The following is a 20,206-nucleotide window of genomic DNA, read 5'->3' on the forward strand; positions in this document are numbered from 1 at the left end:
TTAATTTGATATTCCTTGGGATTTTCGAGACCTTTTTAATTTTTGTATGAAAGATTATGAGGTGGCAAAAGAAAAACTTTCTGAAATTTTCTGCTGTGGTTCAAGTATAGCTCTTGGCTCTAAGTTACCCCCTGAGAGAAGCTCAGATCAATGATTTGTGTACATGCCTCTGCAGGTGCTCCCACATAATCTCCACCGGTAATACTCGACAAAGATGAGCATTTGGTATGAAAAGTTTTACCATATCACTTACATAAAGTCTTCAAGTCACTTAAAGTTATGGGAGGCTGGGGATTAGAATCTTAGGTGATATGATAAAAATAATGTGTTATAGTTAAGGTACATTGCATTTTCAAAGAGAGAGGGTTTGAATCATAAAATTGAATTACTACTAACTTATTTATTTGACTAGAAAATTAAAAAGGATGTCTATTTACAGATATTCTGAGTATCCAGTACTGAGACAGTTTAACCCTGTCCTACTTTTTTCTTTACACTTATTGCATTTATTTTTTCTGCCTATTATCTATCTATCTATCTATCTATCATCACCATTTATATAAACTTGTTTAATAAAAAATCTGCTCAGAGATAAGAATAGGAAAGGAGAAATCAATTACTAGGTATCAGGTGAGTAAATGTCTGAAAAACATCAAAGACAAAAATACTGTATAAATACTGGATGGGCTTAACCCCAATTTTCCTCTTTGCTGGGTAGTAATGCCATTTTTCTTTTCAGCTGTTAGAGAAACAGCAAGAGTTGGCTACTGCTGTTGTACTGAATGCGGGGTTTACACACGTATTACCAGGCAGGCAATCCATCCACAGTTAAAGAGAGAGCCAGCTTTTCTCAGGGCTATTATTTAATCCTACGGCATCCATGGGGATGGCTAAATGGGATATGAGTTGTTTAATTCAATTCCTGCGGCGAGTAGTACTGTTCTCCCTGAAGACAGCGTTTGCTACACTGTTATAATTTAAGTCCCTAATTGTCATCGCAGTATTCAAACATAACAATATTTGTACATAGAGTAAACTTATCTAGTCTCCTGGATTCTTAAAATTAGTTATTTGTCAGGTTTTTATTTAAAGTTTACTTTAGAAGTAAGGACCCTTTTTGTACCTTTGTCCTGTAGTCATATGAGCTATTTTAAAATTGGTCTTGTATGATTGGGATTTAGTTTTCAAAAAGCTCTCAGAGCTTATTCATTGTATATTACATTCCGACTCAGGAGGGCATTTATACGCGAATTTGTAAGAAAAGAGACATGTTAATCAACTAGAAGCAGATCACAGAAAACTCTGCAGCCAGCATATGACTATAATAATATTAATCAATAATAATGTTATTTTTTATAATGGTTCCATTACTTTAATGTTATTAGTTTCAAAAGTGATTCAGGTATGTAATTTCTAATTAAATCGAAAGTATGAATAGACTAAGTTATAAGATGATAGTGAGAGAAATTTATTAACTAGACAACTTGTGTCCAGCACATTTGGGAGCTTTGTTCACATAGACAGAGACATAAGGGAATTAAGTTAGGTCTATATGATAAAGATATCAAATGGATTAACATGTTTTCACCTCGAGTTTTCCATTAGGAGTCAGAACAATTTACTGTGGGCATATAGCAGCCCCCAGGGTGTGCAGCCAGAGGTCGTGGTCAGCATGTCTACTGAACCCTAATGAGGTCATAAGCTCTTCCTGTGTGTTCTAGACATATCGAGGCTTCTGTTTATCTTGGTTCACGTTTAACCCAGTTTGTCTCAGATGCAGGAGTCTAAACCTCTCAGGAATGTGAGTACCCTTTCATTTGGAAACCAGACAATATAATTAAACTGTGAAGTGTAGCTTCATGAAAACTAAGAAAGGCCAACAACTGTTTTCTCACATTGCATAGGGTCCTATCTAGAAATGATGACATTATTTTTGCAAATTGAAGAATTTAGAATGACTATTCTTTGTACCTGAAAGATACTAATGGCAGACTCCATTCCCTTATTTGAATTCCAAGCTCTCTCTCCTCCACACCTGAGTGCTTAGACTCTCACAGCTGGGTATCAGATCCTAATATCAAAATCTGCTACAAAACCACATGCGATCAATGTTTAGCAACAGAGAGAATGAATGATGGATCTTGGCAGGTGTCCCAGGCAACACAAAATTCAAATGAAATTACAAAGATGATGAGTAGTCTGATTAAGATTTATTGCCTATATTCACCTTGATTACTTATTGTTCCCCAAGCATTTCTTTCAGAAAAGGGTAATTAGCATACCTCTGGGCTCCAAGCAGAACAAAATACAGGAAATTATGTGTAGAAATCAGTAATGTTGGATAGTGTCTCTTGTCAAGAGGGTGCTTAACAGCCTCTGAATAGTGCAAAAAAAACAACAAAACATCTGCTGGCAACGAGCTGCGTGGTGCACAGGTCACTTGGCTCAGCAAGAATGGAAATGATAAGGAAAGAATTTACTCACAAAGAAATAACACAGCATCCCCTCACCTCCTCACAATATTTCGGGTCAACCGACTTGCCATCACTTCGAACACAGTCCAACATCCTTGTTTTAATGCCATTTCCACAAACTGCCTTCTCACTCAGCTGACACGTACTCCAATCTGCAAGGAAGGGAGCCCATCAGAACAGAAGGCCATACATGAAACAGATTTCAAATGAAACTCTGATGACCCGAATCCCATATTTAATTCACAACTGCTTCTTAAGCCCCACAATCAATCATCCCACATGCAGAGCATATGGGTCCCGGCTCTGAACATATCAGGAGTCAGATGGAATTGCCAGGGTTGCATGTCGCTACAGGGATTATTCTAGAAGGCAGGTGTCTACTTGACCGTCTTGATAGCCATTTGGTGATATTGTAAAAATGGGGTTGGCCTGCAGATCAAAAGTCACTTAAAAATGTTTTTTTCCTAATAAAAGCAGAAATTTCAATTTTAACGTTATATTTGTTTTAGTAAAATAACCATAATTTTAATGGATAGTACTTGCACTGGGCTATGTTCGAATAAAACACTGTATTTCATTTCCATACTTAGAATGTTTTAAAATATGCACTTATTTATTTCAAAATCTTTTTGGTCACATTTATTTAATTCTCTCATTTCATGTCTTTTTCAAAAGAATCCTTTCATCTCTCTTTTTAGAGTAACCTAGCGTATCCCCAAGAACCGCAATTTCCTTGTGTCATCAAAGAAAACTGAAGAGAAAAATCAAAAGGAACAAAAGCCGACCTGACTGCTGCGTATCGTTGTACCATTTCTGTACTTTATATCACTGTGAAAATTACTTGAAAAAATTCCAAAATCAGCTTCAGTGTTTCCCCAAGCCATATACACCAACAACTCTTCTTTCTTACAGTATGTACCTTGATGGTAAGCGGCAAGGATTAGGAAAAAAGTTGAATTTATAATAAGCCTTTTTTCCTGAAAAAATACTCATCTATCCATTTTTAATCTGCACCTTTGATCATATTGAAATAGTTATATTTATATATTTTTTGGCAAGGGTGAGCTTGCTGTTGTTTTTACATTGGATCAATCATGCTTATGAAGGGCCCTCACATGAAGAATTGTCATCACAGTACGTTATAGCAATTAAACAACTTCTGAAGAAGGAAGGCTCTTTCAGTAAACCTGATGCCCACAGGAACGTTACCTTAGTTACACCTTCCCAAAGTGGGAGGATGTCTTAAATAGGACGAATCAGACTATTCACAATCTACTGTTGGGCTAATGTTTGTGTGATATTTTCATTACCTGTATCTTGATATTTATTAAAAATATAATAGATAAATATCTCTGTCATTAATACAGAACAATTTCTGGCAGCATGTCCAAAAGGCACACAGACGGAGATGAACAATTCTCACGGATCACTGCTAAGCTAACACACGCGGGCTTCGGCCTTTAACTCTGTGATGAGATGACTACCCACCTACCTGTTACATTATAATCATAGTGGAAGCAGTTTCTGTTCAGGTTACAGGGCTCCTTCTCAACAGCATCAGGGCAGACTCTTCCCTCATCAGCAGGTTGTCTGATGGGATCAGCTGACCTTTGCCGGAAATTGCTTTGATTGCAAGGCTGACAGAGAATAACACAACTCTTCAGAAAGGTGAATACGCAGGCACATGAGGGCTAATGTGTTAGGGAGAGCGCTGGGAACACTGACTAACTGGAACAATCTCATTCCACTTCAGTTTCTTCTGTGTGATCAAAGTGTTGGTGAGCTTCTGATCTAGCTACAAGATGCTTAAGAGTCTATGTGTCAAATATTAATAGACACATCATATCATAGGTACACAAACACATTCATATGGCCATATTAATTATTGTAGATCACGATTACAGGCATTATCTACCTACCTACCTACCTACCTACCTACCTACCTACCTAGCTACTTATCTACCTACCTACCTACTTATCTAATATTGTCTATTGGTCCCAAGAAACCATTTTAAGGGTAACTGTAAATAACTAGCTATTAGTGATATTTATTTTCCTAAGGCACATATACATATGCACACAAATACACAAGCAGGTAAAAGATTGGCTTGCATTCTCCTACTGGTACAGTCATGTTCTGAAAGCATTTGGCTTCTAAGAACAAGAGCAGTAACTTCAAACCTGATGTTAATGGAATGAGATCATTTGCATACCCTTGTGAAACAGTTGATTCTTTATTACAATTTAACTGCATCCAAGTCAACTGCTAGCCCTGTTTTGTTCCTGCTCTATCATTTGGCTGCTAATCAGCACCTTTAGTAATGTTAACACTGAAATAGAAATTTAATTTTTCCTTGAAAACATGAATTATAAATGTTTTGAAGCTGTTCTGTATTGTATCTCAGCAAATTAATTCCACATTTCATGCAGTTTCCTTATGCTTCTGAAGCCATTTTGAAATGTGCAGCTTTACAAAGGTGCCCAGGGGTAAACCCAATTTTCTACATCATCAGCCAGTTCTGTTTCAAACGATTCTCTTCCCAGGGTCCCATGGAAGAGCCCCTACGGGCTGCTGAAATCTAGAAGCTTTTGTGTGATTTGAAACTCTCAGCTGGCTTCCCAGGCCCAAAGACACACAGAGTCAGTGTGTGGAAAGAGATTCATTGACACGCAGCTTCCTTCTTTCTACTCCCTCTCTCCCCAGGATCATTTGTGCTTTAGTGTCAATACTCCTGCTGCAGAACCCCACTGGGTGAAAGATGATTCCTACAATTTAAGTAAAATGGATTGGGCAAAAAGCAAGGGATGACAATAACCTGACACCATTAAAGTACTTTTACTAGAGGTTTATTCTTTGTCCCCGGACCTGGCGGGAGTCATTATCACCGCGGCAGTTCTTAACCCGCTGTGTATTTGTAAGCCCATCTGCAGGCTTTCTGTGCTGGGTTAGGAGGATGGTGGAGTACAAAGCTTGCGAGAGGTCAAGCTGTTCTAGTGTGAGTGGAAATATTGCTGATTTCACATGGCACAGTCATAGAATGAAGTAGCCGAGAAAATACACCTTGCTTTGGGAACTAATTTGGTAAGTAATTTAGAATAATTTCTTTAAAACTTCAGTGGTAATGAATTAAGCAACCTCTATGTGAATGAGTGGCTAATCGTCTCACCAAAGTGCATCGAGTCCACGGACCCCACTCGGATATCACACAGTCCTCAGGACATGGTAGTTTGCACTCTCTGGAACCCAGGGGCATCTCCTCTGGGTCACAGAGGTAATCCTCTACATGCTCAGAAGGGCCATCCGCCGTGTTCTGCATGCATCTGCAAGAAAGCATACCTATCAATGCAGGAACCAGGACAGTTAATAAAAAGCCAACCCATAGAATAGAAGGTGCATTTTAAGACATCATTGTGGGGCGGGGGTGGCGGCAGTGTGGAAAGCTTTGCATTTAATGAATAAAATTCTTCAAACATGAGGACATAAAAGGATCTCTGCCTCTCATAAATATTCATAGAGCTTTGGTATGATTTTAAAAATTATCCTTGTAGGCATCATCATAATTTTTAAAAAGTATAGTCACTGTGGCCAGCTGGTGTGACTCAGTTGGTTGGGCGTTGTCCCATGCACCAAGAGGTCACCGGTTTGATTCCCCGGTCAGGTCATATGCCTGGGTTGGGAGCTCAATCCCCAGTAGAGTATATCTGGGAGGCAGCCTATTGATGTTTCTTTCTCATCTCTCTCTTTTCCTTCCTCTCTCTCTAAAATCAACAAAAACATTTAAAAAAAGTATAGCCACTGTGTGTATATAAACTCTATATGTCTTCCTCTGAAAGGAGAGGGTCATATTCTAGACTAATGAGAAGTGGTCCAAAGAGATTCATAGAGGGGTTGTAATTTGGCAATATAATGCACGTTTTTCTTCTGAACAAAATGGTAGATTCTATAGTGAAGGTAGATTCATACATGATGGAAGACCAGTCACACTTAAATCTCCTAGTGAGAAGTTTCATAAAGTGTTTTGAAAGTAGCTGGTGGCATTTATCCAATCGTTTGGCAAACAAAGAGATATTTACCATCCTATCTGCTGATAACTTTAAAGAGTTCCAGAAGTGGAAAGACAATTATAATAGGTGTCGCACAAATTCTCTAAATATGCTTGTTGGATTTTCCTGTATCTTGACCTTTTTGGTGGTTAGTTTTCTTTTTCACAATAAATTCAAACACTTTATTACATATCATTCTATTGTAAGCAGTCATGAAGGGCTCTTCACCCACCTTTGGGAATCTAATTAATGTGGCTAGTACCAGACTTCACTTGTATCATAGTTAACTCTCTGTGTACTTTTCTAGTAAAAGAGAAAAACCTTACCCCTCATCTATAACTTGGTAAGGTCAAACAAATTAATGGGTATAGGGACAGAACTGCATTGCAAGAGATGAAAAGGAAGGCTTGAGCTCTTTTTTTTTAAAAAAATATATATTTTATTGATTTTTTACAGAGAGGAAGGGAGAGAGATAGTTAGAAACATCAATGAGAGAGAAACGTCGATCAGCTGCCTCCTGCACACCCCCTACTGGGGATGTTCCCGCAACCAAGGTACATGCCCTTGACCAGAATCGAACCTGGGACCCTTCAGTCCGCAGGCTGACGCTCTATCCACCGAGCCAAACCAGCTAGGGCAGGCTTGAACTCTTAAGCCTCTCAAATCCATTGCAATGCTTTAAACTGTGAGTAGAATTACATTACTAATTATACCTGAAATCTCAACTATTTTCAGGAATTTGCAATCAGTAGGGACATTGCATCTTCTCATATTTACTCTGCAGAATAACCCTCTATATAGTGCTGCCTAATTTAAAAGAAATGTTGTTTGCCTGTGTGATGCGTTCAGACTAAAAAACTGTACTGTTGCTCCTGTCTTAAGTAGCTTTGTAGCCTGAAAAAATATCTATACAAATACCCTCCTCTGCATTTTTTTGTAAATTGCATAAAAGAGCAATTGCAAAACCACACAAAGGTAGATGTCTGATTTCATTGTTGAAAGAAAAATTAAATTATAAATGTCTTTGGGAGAATTTTAGTTTCTCAGGAAAAAAGTTCCACCTTCAATGGCATTTTTCAAAATGTTCTGCTGACAGCAGCTGTGAGAGGACATGGAACAAACGGGACAGTTCAATGCTCAGAGTTGAATTTGCTGCTAAGAAAACACTGCATCCATGGCAGGTACTGACACAGGTACAAGGATCAACTCTCAAAGTTACCTATTGATTCAGAGTGAAGGACAGATGTCCAATACTCTATTATGTAGTTATATACATAAAAATCCATTTTCAAAGGTTTTTTCTTCCTTTAACTTTTATTATGCAGGTAACATATCAATTTTAAGAAAATCAGAATAAATAAAATTTCACATAATTCTATCAGAGATAAGCACTCTAAAAATATTATATTTAAACATATATTTTCATTTCGTTAAATACAAGAAAACTTACTGCTATTTGTACCATTTAAGAAAAACTATACCAACAATATTTTATAGACACCTATTCATGTTGTTAACCTTTTTCTAAGTTATTAATTTAATGACTACATTTGAATTCCATCACTTGAATGTGCCACAATTGCTAAAAACCCTTGCTGTTGACATTCAAATTATTTATAAGTTTTATTTATTTTATTTTGCATTAATGATTTTATTACTCTAGAATGATAATAAATATTTGGATCAAGTTTTGACCTCAAAGGAAGACCCTATAAATTCATTTGCTTTTTTCAAATTCTTGGCCTTTTCTTTTTCTATATGAGAGGAATTATGCTGTGAGAAAACGGAATTATATACAGAAACATAGTACAGACTCAAGTTGGAGGCCACAGTTGTAGGAAAGGAGGTGCATTGTCAGCAGAGAATTCAAAAGCAACAATAAAAATAACCAAATAGCTCTGTTTTTATGATCACAATGTGCTGGCACTTTAAAAAAATGCCAGTGAAAAAATATCTCTTCCCACCAGAGCAAATCACTTTTATCACCCAACCTTTGAAATGTCATACCACCTTAAAAGCAAAAGAACAAGATGGAATATGTTGAATCCTGCTCTCAAAGACTCATGTATCCTAAAATGTCACCCAATGCTTGCATCTAAGCAGGACGTTTTGACCTTAATTAGCTGAGGATAAGGTTAGGGAGGTCCACTCCTCAATCAGTACAGAAACATTATTACATGATCAGAGATGACAATCAATGCTGACCTTTTCTCTTCTCTATTTTCATTAAAGATGTTTACTGGAAAATAAATTGATCTGAAAAGTTACTTAGTTTAGGATGTGTATGGAAATATTCAGAATATTTATTCACAGAGAAAAATGAAGCAACATGTACAGAGATAGTTGTAGGGAAAGCTGAAAGAATAGTCATTCTTTATTATATACTAGAGGCCCGTTGCACAAGAGATTTGTGCAATAGGCCTTCCCTTCCCCTGGCTGCCGGCACCGGTTTTCCTCCGGCACCTGGGACCCAAGCCTTTGCTGCTCCGGCTGGAGCATTCTGTCTTCGCTGCTCCGGCCTGAGACTTCTGTCTTCACTCCGCCACTTCGTGCCTACGTATGCAAATTAACCGCCATCTTTGTTGGGTTAATTTGCATACTCTCTTGATTGGCTGGTGAGTGTAGCAGAGGGATGGTCAATTTACATGTTTGTCTATTATTAGGTAAGCTATTTGTTACTAACCAAAACACCAACCTGATCAAATTATTAATATAAGAAAAATATTTTTAAATTCAAAGTGAAATTTTAAATTTTGGAGAAGGGCAGAAGCATAATTTATTTCTTTTTCTTCCCTGTTCCCTTATCAACTCATTACATCCTCTTCACCATCATCTTAGAAAAGTTCCTCTGAAAAATAACTTTAGGTTCAGATGGGCTTTTGAAAAAAGAGACAGAAATTATTTTTATTGGAAGCAAAGTTGTACATAGTGTGCCAAGGTTTTAAGATATAAACATTAATTTGTTCTATTTTTCTACTGAAACAGATTAAAAGATATGAATCTCAAATTCATGAGTAGTTAGGTCATGGGTGAGAATGAGCTTCTTCACAAAATGAGTTATCAAGTTCTGAATGTTTTGATATTTGTCTTTACTGTGTGCCACTCAGCTGGGTTAGAAGAAATTGAGATAGTTAAACAGTTGACAAGAGACTTGGGTTTGAGTGCCAACTCTGTCACTTTAGTAGATACCTGTTCTTGGTGAATTAGTGTTTGTGAATCTACTCTACAAAGTGGAAATAATAAAATCTCATACATTTGTTTCCCAGGTTCCAGAACCCCTAAAGATCATATGCAGAGGCTGTAGAGAAAATTTAATGAGTGTCAAACTTGCATTAGGTGTTAGGGAGTTTCTGTGATTATGACAGGGTCTCAGCATGGAGAAACTTACGGAGATTAATAATAGTAAAAAGATCTTTTCATAACAATGCAGGGTATATGGGTACTACAGAAAAATGCTGCTCAATAGAGCTCTCTGATGATGGAAATACTGTGCTGAGAGAACAGCCTCGAGCCACCCATGGCTATTGAGCTCTTGAAATGTATCTAGTGTGACTGAGAAAACACATTTCTAATTTTAATTCATTTAAATTTAAAGTGAAAATAGCCAATATGACTATGGTTACCCTACCAGTCAGTACGGCTGCAGAAGAAGAAATGAGGGGCATTAGCCAATGCTGTTTTAGGGAAGGCTTCCTGGAACAGACAAAAGTATTCAAAAGTTGGCCAGTTTGATATAAAAGAGCAAGAGTTTATAACAAATTCCTATTAAAATGCAGCCAGAAATATTTTTGGCCTTTAAGGAACAAGTCATTGGGGTTTGAAAATCAGCATTGGTTCAGCTCTCCTGCAAGAAAAGCACCTCAGAGCGAAGCTTCCCAAATCAGAAGCCGAACATGATAAACTGCTGCTTGAAGCAGATCTTTTAGAGTTTTCCGTGAACACAGACTTCCTAAAAATAAAACTGAAGTCCACTTATTAGGAGGTTGGGAAGGAGTGAACGCTCAAGTTGGCAGGTATGAAACTGGGAGGTTTGTGTGTTTTGCTTCTCTGTGTACACCGATGTGGCCTCACCTCACTTTTCGGGTTTGCACGCCCCCTCCGCAGTTGTCTGGCATGTTCACAAAGGTCACCTTGCACACGCTCCACGGCTCTGTGACCCACAGGTACTGGTTGCAGTCACTCTGGCAGGGGACGACCTCATACACCTGAAACACACACAGTTCTCAGTGATCTCACCTCAGGTACCTGATGAGAGTGGGAAGATTTTACAGCACAATCATTATATACATATTTTAGCTACTTTCATTTCTCTCCATTATTTGAAATTTCTTGAGAGTTCTAGCACTAAAAAGGACAGAACTAGCTGTGCCCTTTGCCCCATTGTAGTTGTAGATCCACATTTAGTGAGACAGCACAGGGACTGGGGCCCGGGACTGAAGGAATACCAGATGGCCAGAAGAAACACCGGATAAGCTGACTATAAAAATGTCCCCACCCCAGCTTCTCCTTGACCAAGAATGAAGTAGGCTTTCTTATCTCCCTTCTAACCACTTCCTTGCAGAAGTGAAACCATTGTTCTGCACATGCAGTTGCTCAAAGTTTGACTGCTATGGTATACACCTTCTGGGATGGCAGTAGTGAGCAGTCCAGCCACCAAGACAGTTGCTAAGCAACTAGACAGCAGGAGGAAGTAGCTTGACCCTGACATGGAAAATTTCACAAGTTAGCCTTTTTAAAAAACACCCACCTTTGTGTGCAAGTCTGCCTTGTTCCCAGCTTATAAAAGCTGCCAAGCAGAGGCAGGCCCCCCCCCCCACCTGCCCCCCACCCCCCAACCAGTCAGTTTGGAGGACCTTCCTTTCCTCTGTGCTGCCTCCCTTGTGCTTGAATTTCAGCTTAGTAAAATTTGTCTAGAAATTTTTCTGGTGGTTCCCCCTGATTTCTATTGTGGGAAACCCAAGGGCCCAAAACTCCATAACATTCCCACAGTATTGCAATTTCCTAGGCCATCGGTCTTGTTTACAGTTTTGTGTGTCTTCAATACTTACCCCAGGGTACTCATATGTTAGACAATCAATACAGATTTGTTAAATAAATGAATGAATAACAAATGAATGAATTAATTAAATAGTGTATAAAAGTAGCGATTTTCAAATAATTGGGCTTGTTTATAAAATATGTTCAACAACCAAGACTTGTATTTTGTGTGCTCCATTTATGAAACTAAATTAAAAAATAAATAACATGAAATAAAGCTATCTTCAAACTTTAGTTAGGGCTTGGAAGCAAGGTCTGAAACTGGGTCTCACATTACACAGCTACAGCCTACAGCAGGGAAGGCCACTTGAAACAAAGCAAATTGTGCACTGTATCCGTACAAGCTTTCACAGCCCCAAGTTTGAGGTGTTTGTTTGGTTTCAGGATTTTTAGAACAATGAGCAAGGATGCCTTTTTTTGCAATCAGAAGAATGACTAAATAAAGGAAATAAATAGATCACAATCCACTGCAATAGAGGTGAGTCAACCATTATAAAAAACGTGTTTAAAAATCATTTCAAAATCTATAATTATCCACCTCCATCTCTTATTTTACACACACACACACACACACACACACACAATAGCATATGAATGCTTATATAACCAATTACAGAGAATATAGATTTAAATAGCTCTTTGGAGCTTTTCTTTTGTGTAAATTTTAGTGGACTAAACACCCAATTAAAGTGACAAAGTAAATTTATGCCATATAATAATAAAAAATATGCACTGTTGAAGTGAGAATCTGTATTTACTGTCATATGATCACATTCATATTGGGAGCTGTGTTCAGATATGACTGATTTCTGGTGCAGAAAACATTACTTTACAACTTGTGGGGAAGGAACAAACCGAAGGGGAAATGCCATCTTCCCTGGTCCTTCGATGGCTTGCATGTTAATCTCTTACACTGGAGTGAATACAGATCAGTTCAGAGCCTCCTCCTGCCACCCACTCGCAGTCACCTGCACCTTTACCTCGCCCTGGGAAGCATGAGATCATTAGCAGGAGGTGTCAGTGCCTTTTCAAGGCTGAGGCTGGTGAAGGAAAGCTTGTTTCCCACCCCTGCACCTCAGGCCCTGATTCTAAGATGAGAAAACACAGGCACCATGCTAGGAAATAAAAAGGGAACAATGGCAGAACACACATTTTATGAAAAATATGATATTTTCTCCCTGTAAAATAAGAGGCAATTGTAGAAAAAAATACATTCCCTGAAGTCAGGCGTAAAACAGGAAATAAACAACACTCTGTTATGAACTGTGAGGTTTAAGAGTTCTTACCTGGGCCTGGAGTGGTTATCGTCCACACGAATCAAGACAGGGAGAGAAGCAAAGAGAAGTAAAATGTCAGTATATTGAATGAGAAGAACTCATGTTTCAAGTTTCAAATATTATTATCCCTATAGAAAAGACTTTTTTTTTTTTTTTTTTTTTTTTTTGTGGGGGAGATAAGGAGTAAGTAATTAGAACACCTTTCTCAGGCCCCGGGAGAGAAAAACCAACCCACTGTTTAAAGGTAAGATACACTAATAACTACTGCAAACAGCAGAGTCACGGAAAATATTAGGTGGGCAGGGTACAGACAACTCAGACAATGGCGTAGACCTCAACATACTTATCATACTTATCATACTGACCATAGGGAACTGACACAGAGCTGCAAATGTCCTGTGCTTCAAACTGTGAATGGTTATCTATTTACAGATTGATTGATTGATTGATCGATCTATCCATCTTCATCCATCCATCCATCCATATTTCGTAAGAAATGAGGATTTGCTTCCTCAATGGGAAAATAGAACCTCAAACACCATTTTTCAAGTCAAAGTAACACTGATTATATTGAGGAATATATAATTGTAAAAAAGTCTATGTGACTTCAACATTTTTCAACATTAACACAAACCTCTGCGTATTCTTTGCTCTTCTAATACGTTACTAATATATAAATTCTTAAAAGTTTATTTTTATAAATGAATTATTTCTTGTTTTAGCTTTGATATTTTAGTTGTTAAAGTCTCAGTACACCACCAGTAAACTGTTAACAGGTACCCAGATGTCCTTTTCAAACTCTGCATTAGACTACATTAAAGTTGGAGAGTGACAGAGAAATGGCTTAGAGGAAAGACTTTTCATAGCAAAGACAATTTGGCATGAGGTCTTGAATCTTTTCAAATTCACCATTAAAGAAAATTTCTCTTCATTAGAACCATGACCAAAATTTAATAAAATTTACATTTACTATTGGAAATTCAAGATTTCAAAACTCACAGAAAAGTATTGTTTTGTATCACAAACATTACAGCTGAGTTGTTCTGTTCCACTTGGGTCAGGGAGCTGCATCTTTTTCTTTGGAAGCATTCCCAAGCACAGGGACACTCGATTACCAATAGATGGCAGCAGTGCAGCATATTACTAACTTTTAGTTGAATTTAAGGGCAAATTTAGCTACTTGGGGAAAAATCCAGATTCCTTCAGAATACTTTCTATAGAATTTAATTCTACACTTTCTTAATCCTAGTCCCTTTATTCATAAGTTCTTTTTACTCTCTCTACAGTGTACTTTTATTGCTATGAACAAATTTAGGTTAATTTGGGAAGGAAAGTTTGGGTCCTGGTAGGCAGTGTGTTTGGAGATTAAAATTAGTCTATGTGTATATGAACTATATCTATACATTTATGGATGGTTCATACATATGACTTGGTTCATTTGATTGTGACTTAGATTTAAATATACATCTTTAACATCTACATAGACCAGGGGTGGGCAAACTTTTTGACTCGAGGGCCACAATGGGTTCTTAAACTGGACCGGAGGGCCGGAACAAAAGCATGGATGGAGTGTTTGTGTGAACTAATATAAATGTAAAGTAAACATCATTACATAAAAGGGTACGGTCTTTTTTTTTTTAGTTTTATTCATTTCAAACGGGCTGGATCCGGCCCGCGGGCCGTAGTTTGCCCACGGCTGACATAGACTATATAAAATTCATTCTTTGTTCATTCACATGCAGGTCAAGCATGATAATCATTGTCTGATGTATCTTATGTTACATTTAAATTAGTTGCAATTTCCTCTATTAGCCTTTTACTTTATATTTCCAACAGAACACAACTATTAATAGCAACTAATAAAGAGCATCTGAAGTCAAATAAAGTTCAAAATAAGATTTAAAAGGCCAATGACTAAATTGATAGATATACTTACAGTGACTTTGAGGCCATTTAAAATTTTAAAACATTTTATATCAACTAATTTTAAATGAATGAACAGTGCATCTTCCCTAACTTTAGACCTGAACCTAAATACTTTCTTTGATTTTAAGTTAAGTGGTTGGTAATTGAGATGTCTTCTTTGAGAGTCTCGGGAACTCTAAGAATGATACAATCTTGCTCTTAATACACAAGTTAGATATAATTTTATTACAGGTTAAATACCTCGACATTATTTCAAAGGGAGGTTTCATTTAATTTCCATTGCATTATATTCAGATGCATATATACGCAGGGTACTAGATCGCTTGAGAATACAGAGATGATATATCTGATTTGGGTTTTTAATAATATACATGTATTGAACCAGGCTACTCTAAAAATAAAGTGAGCCAAATTTCTAATTCAGGGGCTATTATTTGCTTTGGTCCATTTGGGGGTGGGGGTGGGGGATAAATCATTATCAATCTAAATCACAGTACTTTAGTATTCCCAACGGTAGAAAATACCTGGTTGACATGGTCCAGTTTGGGGCAAGGCCTTCCTCCATTATACGGCTTTTCACGCAGCCATTTAGACCGAACCTTCACGCCGCTCCCACAGGACTTACTGCAGCGGGACCAGTTGGACCACTCGCTGAGCTTGCAGTCAGAGGGGCAGGGGATGATGCAGGCCTCTTCGATGTAACCTGAGTGCAGGAAAACGAGAGGAGGGCCATCTCCCTCGTGTCACTCGTCCACCACCACCCAGATGCTCATTTGGAAGATCCAAGTTTGACTTGACAGCAACATGCTAATGCAGAGTCTCCGTCGTTAAGGATTCAAATTAAACGTTGCAGGAAAATGACACACACACACAGCGACTCTGTTAAAATAACAGCTGAGCAGCTGCCATATGATCTGCTCAGGATTCACGCTCACCACATTTCAGCATTCCTGACGCCCTGACAGCTCCTGTTTAATTGACAATAACCTGCCTGCTACCATGTCATCCGCATTCTGCCAGAATGATTCATTAAAAAAATTATAACAGTTTTCCACAGAATCCTGTCCGTTAATGTCACACAAGTTCAAGTTTCTGAGTCCAAGCAATGTTCTTGCTCAAGAAGAAAGCCAGGCCCTTTCAATCACTATCCAAAAGGAACCATTTAACTTAGCACCTTATGTTTCCCCTTCTTTGAAAATGAGGCCAGAAAAAGAAAAATGAGGACTGTTAAATAAATAAAGTCTCCTAGTTTTATAGTGCTGCCAATTTCAAAGCACCTTCACACCTTGTATTCATTTAATTTGCTTGAAAATTTTATAAACGCATTGGGCAGGTATGGATGGTCTACTGGGCAGATAAGAAAACAAATGCAGAGAGATAATTGACAAATGCAAGGTCATATAGTGAGGTGTGAGGAAAGGTTTTCTGAGGTCTAGTCCAGTATTCATTCCGTCAAATCACACAGCCAATTAACTCAATAGTCTACCGATTAGTTTTGAGAAATGGGAGCATTTTCCTTGAACAATCCCTTACCACCAACTTGGCATTTCACTAGATCAATTTATCACTATTGTTCCCAAGGCAAATGTTTAAGAAAAGCAAAATTCCTCTGGTCAAGAGTCATATACTGTGTGCACAGGAGTTGTTCTTGATTCAAGAAAACACTCTGTCATACCATTTTACATCAACATGAAGGATTCAATTTAGAAATGATTATCACATAAAACAGTTTGTACTAGGATCTCTAAGTAGATATTTTTAAAATATCTTTTTATTAATTTTTAGAGCAAGAGGAAGGGAAAGGGAGAGATAGAAACATCGATTAGAGAGAAACATTGACTGGCTGCCTCCTGCATGCTCCCTACTAGAGAGAGGGCCCGCAACCTGGGCATGTGCCCTGACCAGGAATTGGAATCAGTAACCTCTTGTTTTATAGGTCAGCGCTCAACCACTGAGCCACACCAATTGGACTGTGACAGAATTTCTTAAGGTGCTTAGGCAATAATTTGATTTCAAAATCAGTCTAGTTATCCTAGAATAATAAAGAAACTATCAGTCATAATATTAAGTCTTGATTTTTAAAAATAAATCTAGTCATTTCCAATGTTCATTGTTTTATCAATTCTTTTTTGAAAAGCATAACAATCTTCAAATAGGTGGAGTGATCTACTTAAATCTTCTACTTTGACTTTAAATATGGCTTGAGGTGAGGAAACAAAAGCTCCGCTTACTTTTTTGAGTTGAAATACATTTTAAATTCCATTATCTTTTTCATACAGCACAGCCAGTAAATAAATTTATCTAAAACAGCATGAGATGCTTAGATATGTAATTCCTGATAGGGCCAATAATAATTTTTTAATATATTAGTTTTTTATTGCATAGTAATAGTTTAAGAAATAAAATAAAAATGTAAAAATGTCTAATTTCCAAGTGAATGCCATTCTGTCATCAAACTAATTAATGTTTAAGCAAGTCCAATAATTTTTTAAAATCCCAATTATTTCCAGATATTATCAATAGCTTTGGCAAAAGGACACTAGTATTTCAAAGGTAACGTTATTGAAATATTTCTAGAAGAACTGCATTTTCCACCTTGTTAAATTTCAAAATGACTGTAAAAGTAAACCTCTAACCTTTTGTTATTTAGTAACTGTAGTGGAAAACAGAAACACATAATCTTTAATGTCACTGCTTCATAGAGTAACAGATAAATGGAAATTCTTCCCTTCCATTGTCAGTTGAAGTATTATGGCATTAGTGAGATTTAACATGGATGACCTCAGACTGATTCACATTTATTATCAAGTAGTAACACTTAACACTTAGCATATTCCAGAAACATCTCTCAAATAAAACTCAAGGTATTAAATTGTTAAAAGATACATGTAGACCCTGAGATAAAACTGCAGCAGAATATAATGCTTAACATGTCATTTTTATTTTCCGATGTGTAACAACTTTCAATAATTGCCTGTCATGTTTATCTAGCACAATTAAAATCCTTAATGTTAGTAGTGAATTGCTAGATAATCAAGGGGGATTGAAAGACAGAACATTTGATGTGTTTTAAGGCTAAATAAACGGCTGGCATCTTGTAGCAATTTATGGCTTCTGAGGAATACTGGAATAAAATAAATGACTTCACAATTAGGGTGTTAAAACTTTTAGCAGTTCAACACCAAATTTGACACATGGAAAAATCAAACTCCTGACTTCTGATCATATTTTTTTGTATCCTATGTCTGTTCTTTGAGGTCAAAACACTAGCAGCCTTAAAGTGGCAACCAGAGGACATACCGCCTTTTAGATATATCCCATCACCTCATTCATTTGAACTGTGAATTGCAGATAAAGTAGCTGTCAACAACCTTCACAACTATTAACGCTGTGCTGTTGCAAGGTACACTGTTGATAGAGTAAAAAAATCATTTTGAAAACACATGAAACAATATCGGTTGGTTCTGATTTACAGCTGTGTGAATAAGCAACACTGGTACTATATGTGAAACATCTGGATTAATCTCCAAAGTGACCTCAAAAAAATCTCTCCTGCTTAAATGTGTATTATATACATATGATTGCAACAGGAATGAGAGCATTTACCTATAAATTTATCTATTGTTGTCTGTGTGGGTTTAAAAATATTTTTAAAATATCCCCATATGAACATGATATTCTTTTGTAATTATATATTAAAAGCTGATAACTAGATAACCCAGGGAAACCAAACAACTATGTGTATAACCAAACTCTTATAATTGAATGTTCTACCCATTCAATTGGAATCAACACTGGGCAATTAAAATTTTCATAGAGAACTGTTCAGATAAATTGATATTACTACAGTATAATGCTATTTTAATTTTATTTATATTTATTTGTTTTATATACATATGAAGGCATATCTCTCCATTCTGCTAAGTACTTAAAGATTCAGGAAATTTCAACATCAGTGTTAAAGGCTGTGGGGTTTTGTTGATATTGTTATTCCAATACTGGAAGCTTATCCAATGATAAGGCACATTCAGATGCATAGATACATCTCAGTATAAGTTCATTATCAAGGCCATTTCTTATAGCAAACTCTAAAGCTTTCTGTTGCACAATAAAGAATTAGGTTGATCTTTGACCTTGATTACTGGGAAACAGCCTCCACGCCCTGAACTTGAGTGTTAGGAGTAGCATTGCTATTCATGGAGGGCCCCTTGCACTACACATGAGTTTATGCTAAAAAGATGTTGACAGGAGGGAGACTGGTTGAATTCAAAGACCAAGCAGGTGTTTGGAGTGTTGGGGCTTTAAGCAGCATGATACCTGACCAACCTCTGGGGCGGGAAGATTGAATTCAACCAACCATGTGGTCAATGATTCAATCAATCATGCCTACGTGACGAAACCCCAATAACAATGACACCAAAGCTCAGGTCCGTTTTCTGGTGGATTATAAACACTGATGTGCAGGGACGGTGATGCCTCCTGGTGCCATGGAAAAGAACAGGGAAGCCTTGTTTGGGGGACCTTCTCAGACCTTGCCTTTGTGTCTTCTTTTGGCTGGTTATGACTGTGATCTTTTGCTATAATAAAACTGTAAATGTAAGCATGGTTCTTTCCTGAGTTCTCTGAGTCATTCCAGTAAACTAATGGACCTGATAGGGTGGTGAGAACCCCCAAATCTGTGGCCAGCTTTTCAGTAGTAAAGTTAATCTGTGAATCCCCAAAGTTGTAGCTGATGTCTGAAGTGAGAACAGTCAAGTAGAGACCTGAGCCCCTACCCTGTGATGTGCGGCCTAGCTCTAAGTAGGTAGTGCTGGAATTGCATTCAACTTTCTCCTTCAAGCATCATCACAATGGTCATGTAGTGGATATATACTTTATTTTAAAAGGACATAAATACATCATTTCTGTAAGAACTGTACCTATAGTTTACTTATTCAACCAAAATAAAGACCCGGGGAAAGCATTAAGGCATTTTCTGACTTTCTCCCCAAATTTAACATTTAAAATTCTAACCAATACTGTATTAAACATCAGAGATAAGTTCTATAAAACTCACTTTTGGGAATAGGATTTTGTAAGCAAAATACATTTTATAAATGTATTTTATTGAGTGTTCAGATTGTGAAGATGAAGTAATGGAAAATAAATAAACTTTGAAACTAATTAGAGTGATTTATTTTTAACTTCATCTAATATTAACAAAGCTCTGTTCTTTCAAATCAATGAAAATCCTTTATTGCCATGGAAGCATTTCCAAAGGATGATCTTTAAACAGTTTTGGTGGATTGTAATAAGTATTAAACATACATTTTACAAAAAGCATTCTGTGGTCAAGTGAGTTAGAAAATTATTGCATTAAACTGGTTAAACAAGGCTCTTTTCCCTGGGCTTTCCTTTTTTGCTAATGTGAATCGTGAATCTCTAAGAAGATAACTCAGGCACTGCATT

At 37.2% G+C, this 20,206-nt stretch overlaps 1 protein-coding gene across 1 annotated transcript in view; it reads right to left on the reverse strand.

The window, feature by feature from the left end:
• The window catches only part of THSD7A (thrombospondin type 1 domain containing 7A), a 301,949-nt gene that overhangs the window by 20,349 nt on the left and 261,394 nt on the right, over positions 1-20,206 (reverse strand). The window contains exons 14-19 of the mRNA XM_014452449.2: positions 15,283-15,461; positions 12,842-12,847; positions 10,590-10,723; positions 5,642-5,795; positions 3,967-4,111; positions 2,511-2,626 (exon numbers count right to left, since the gene is read on the reverse strand). Coding sequence (XP_014307935.1) covers positions 2,511-2,626; positions 3,967-4,111; positions 5,642-5,795; positions 10,590-10,723; positions 12,842-12,847; positions 15,283-15,461 — 734 coding nt within the window. The remainder of the gene's footprint in view (positions 1-2,510; positions 2,627-3,966; positions 4,112-5,641; positions 5,796-10,589; positions 10,724-12,841; positions 12,848-15,282; positions 15,462-20,206) is intronic.

Source organism: Myotis lucifugus, unplaced genomic scaffold (genome assembly GCF_000147115.1).
Source record: "Myotis lucifugus unplaced genomic scaffold, Myoluc2.0 scaffold_15, whole genome shotgun sequence".
Lineage (NCBI taxonomy): Eukaryota > Metazoa > Chordata > Mammalia > Chiroptera > Vespertilionidae > Myotis > Myotis lucifugus.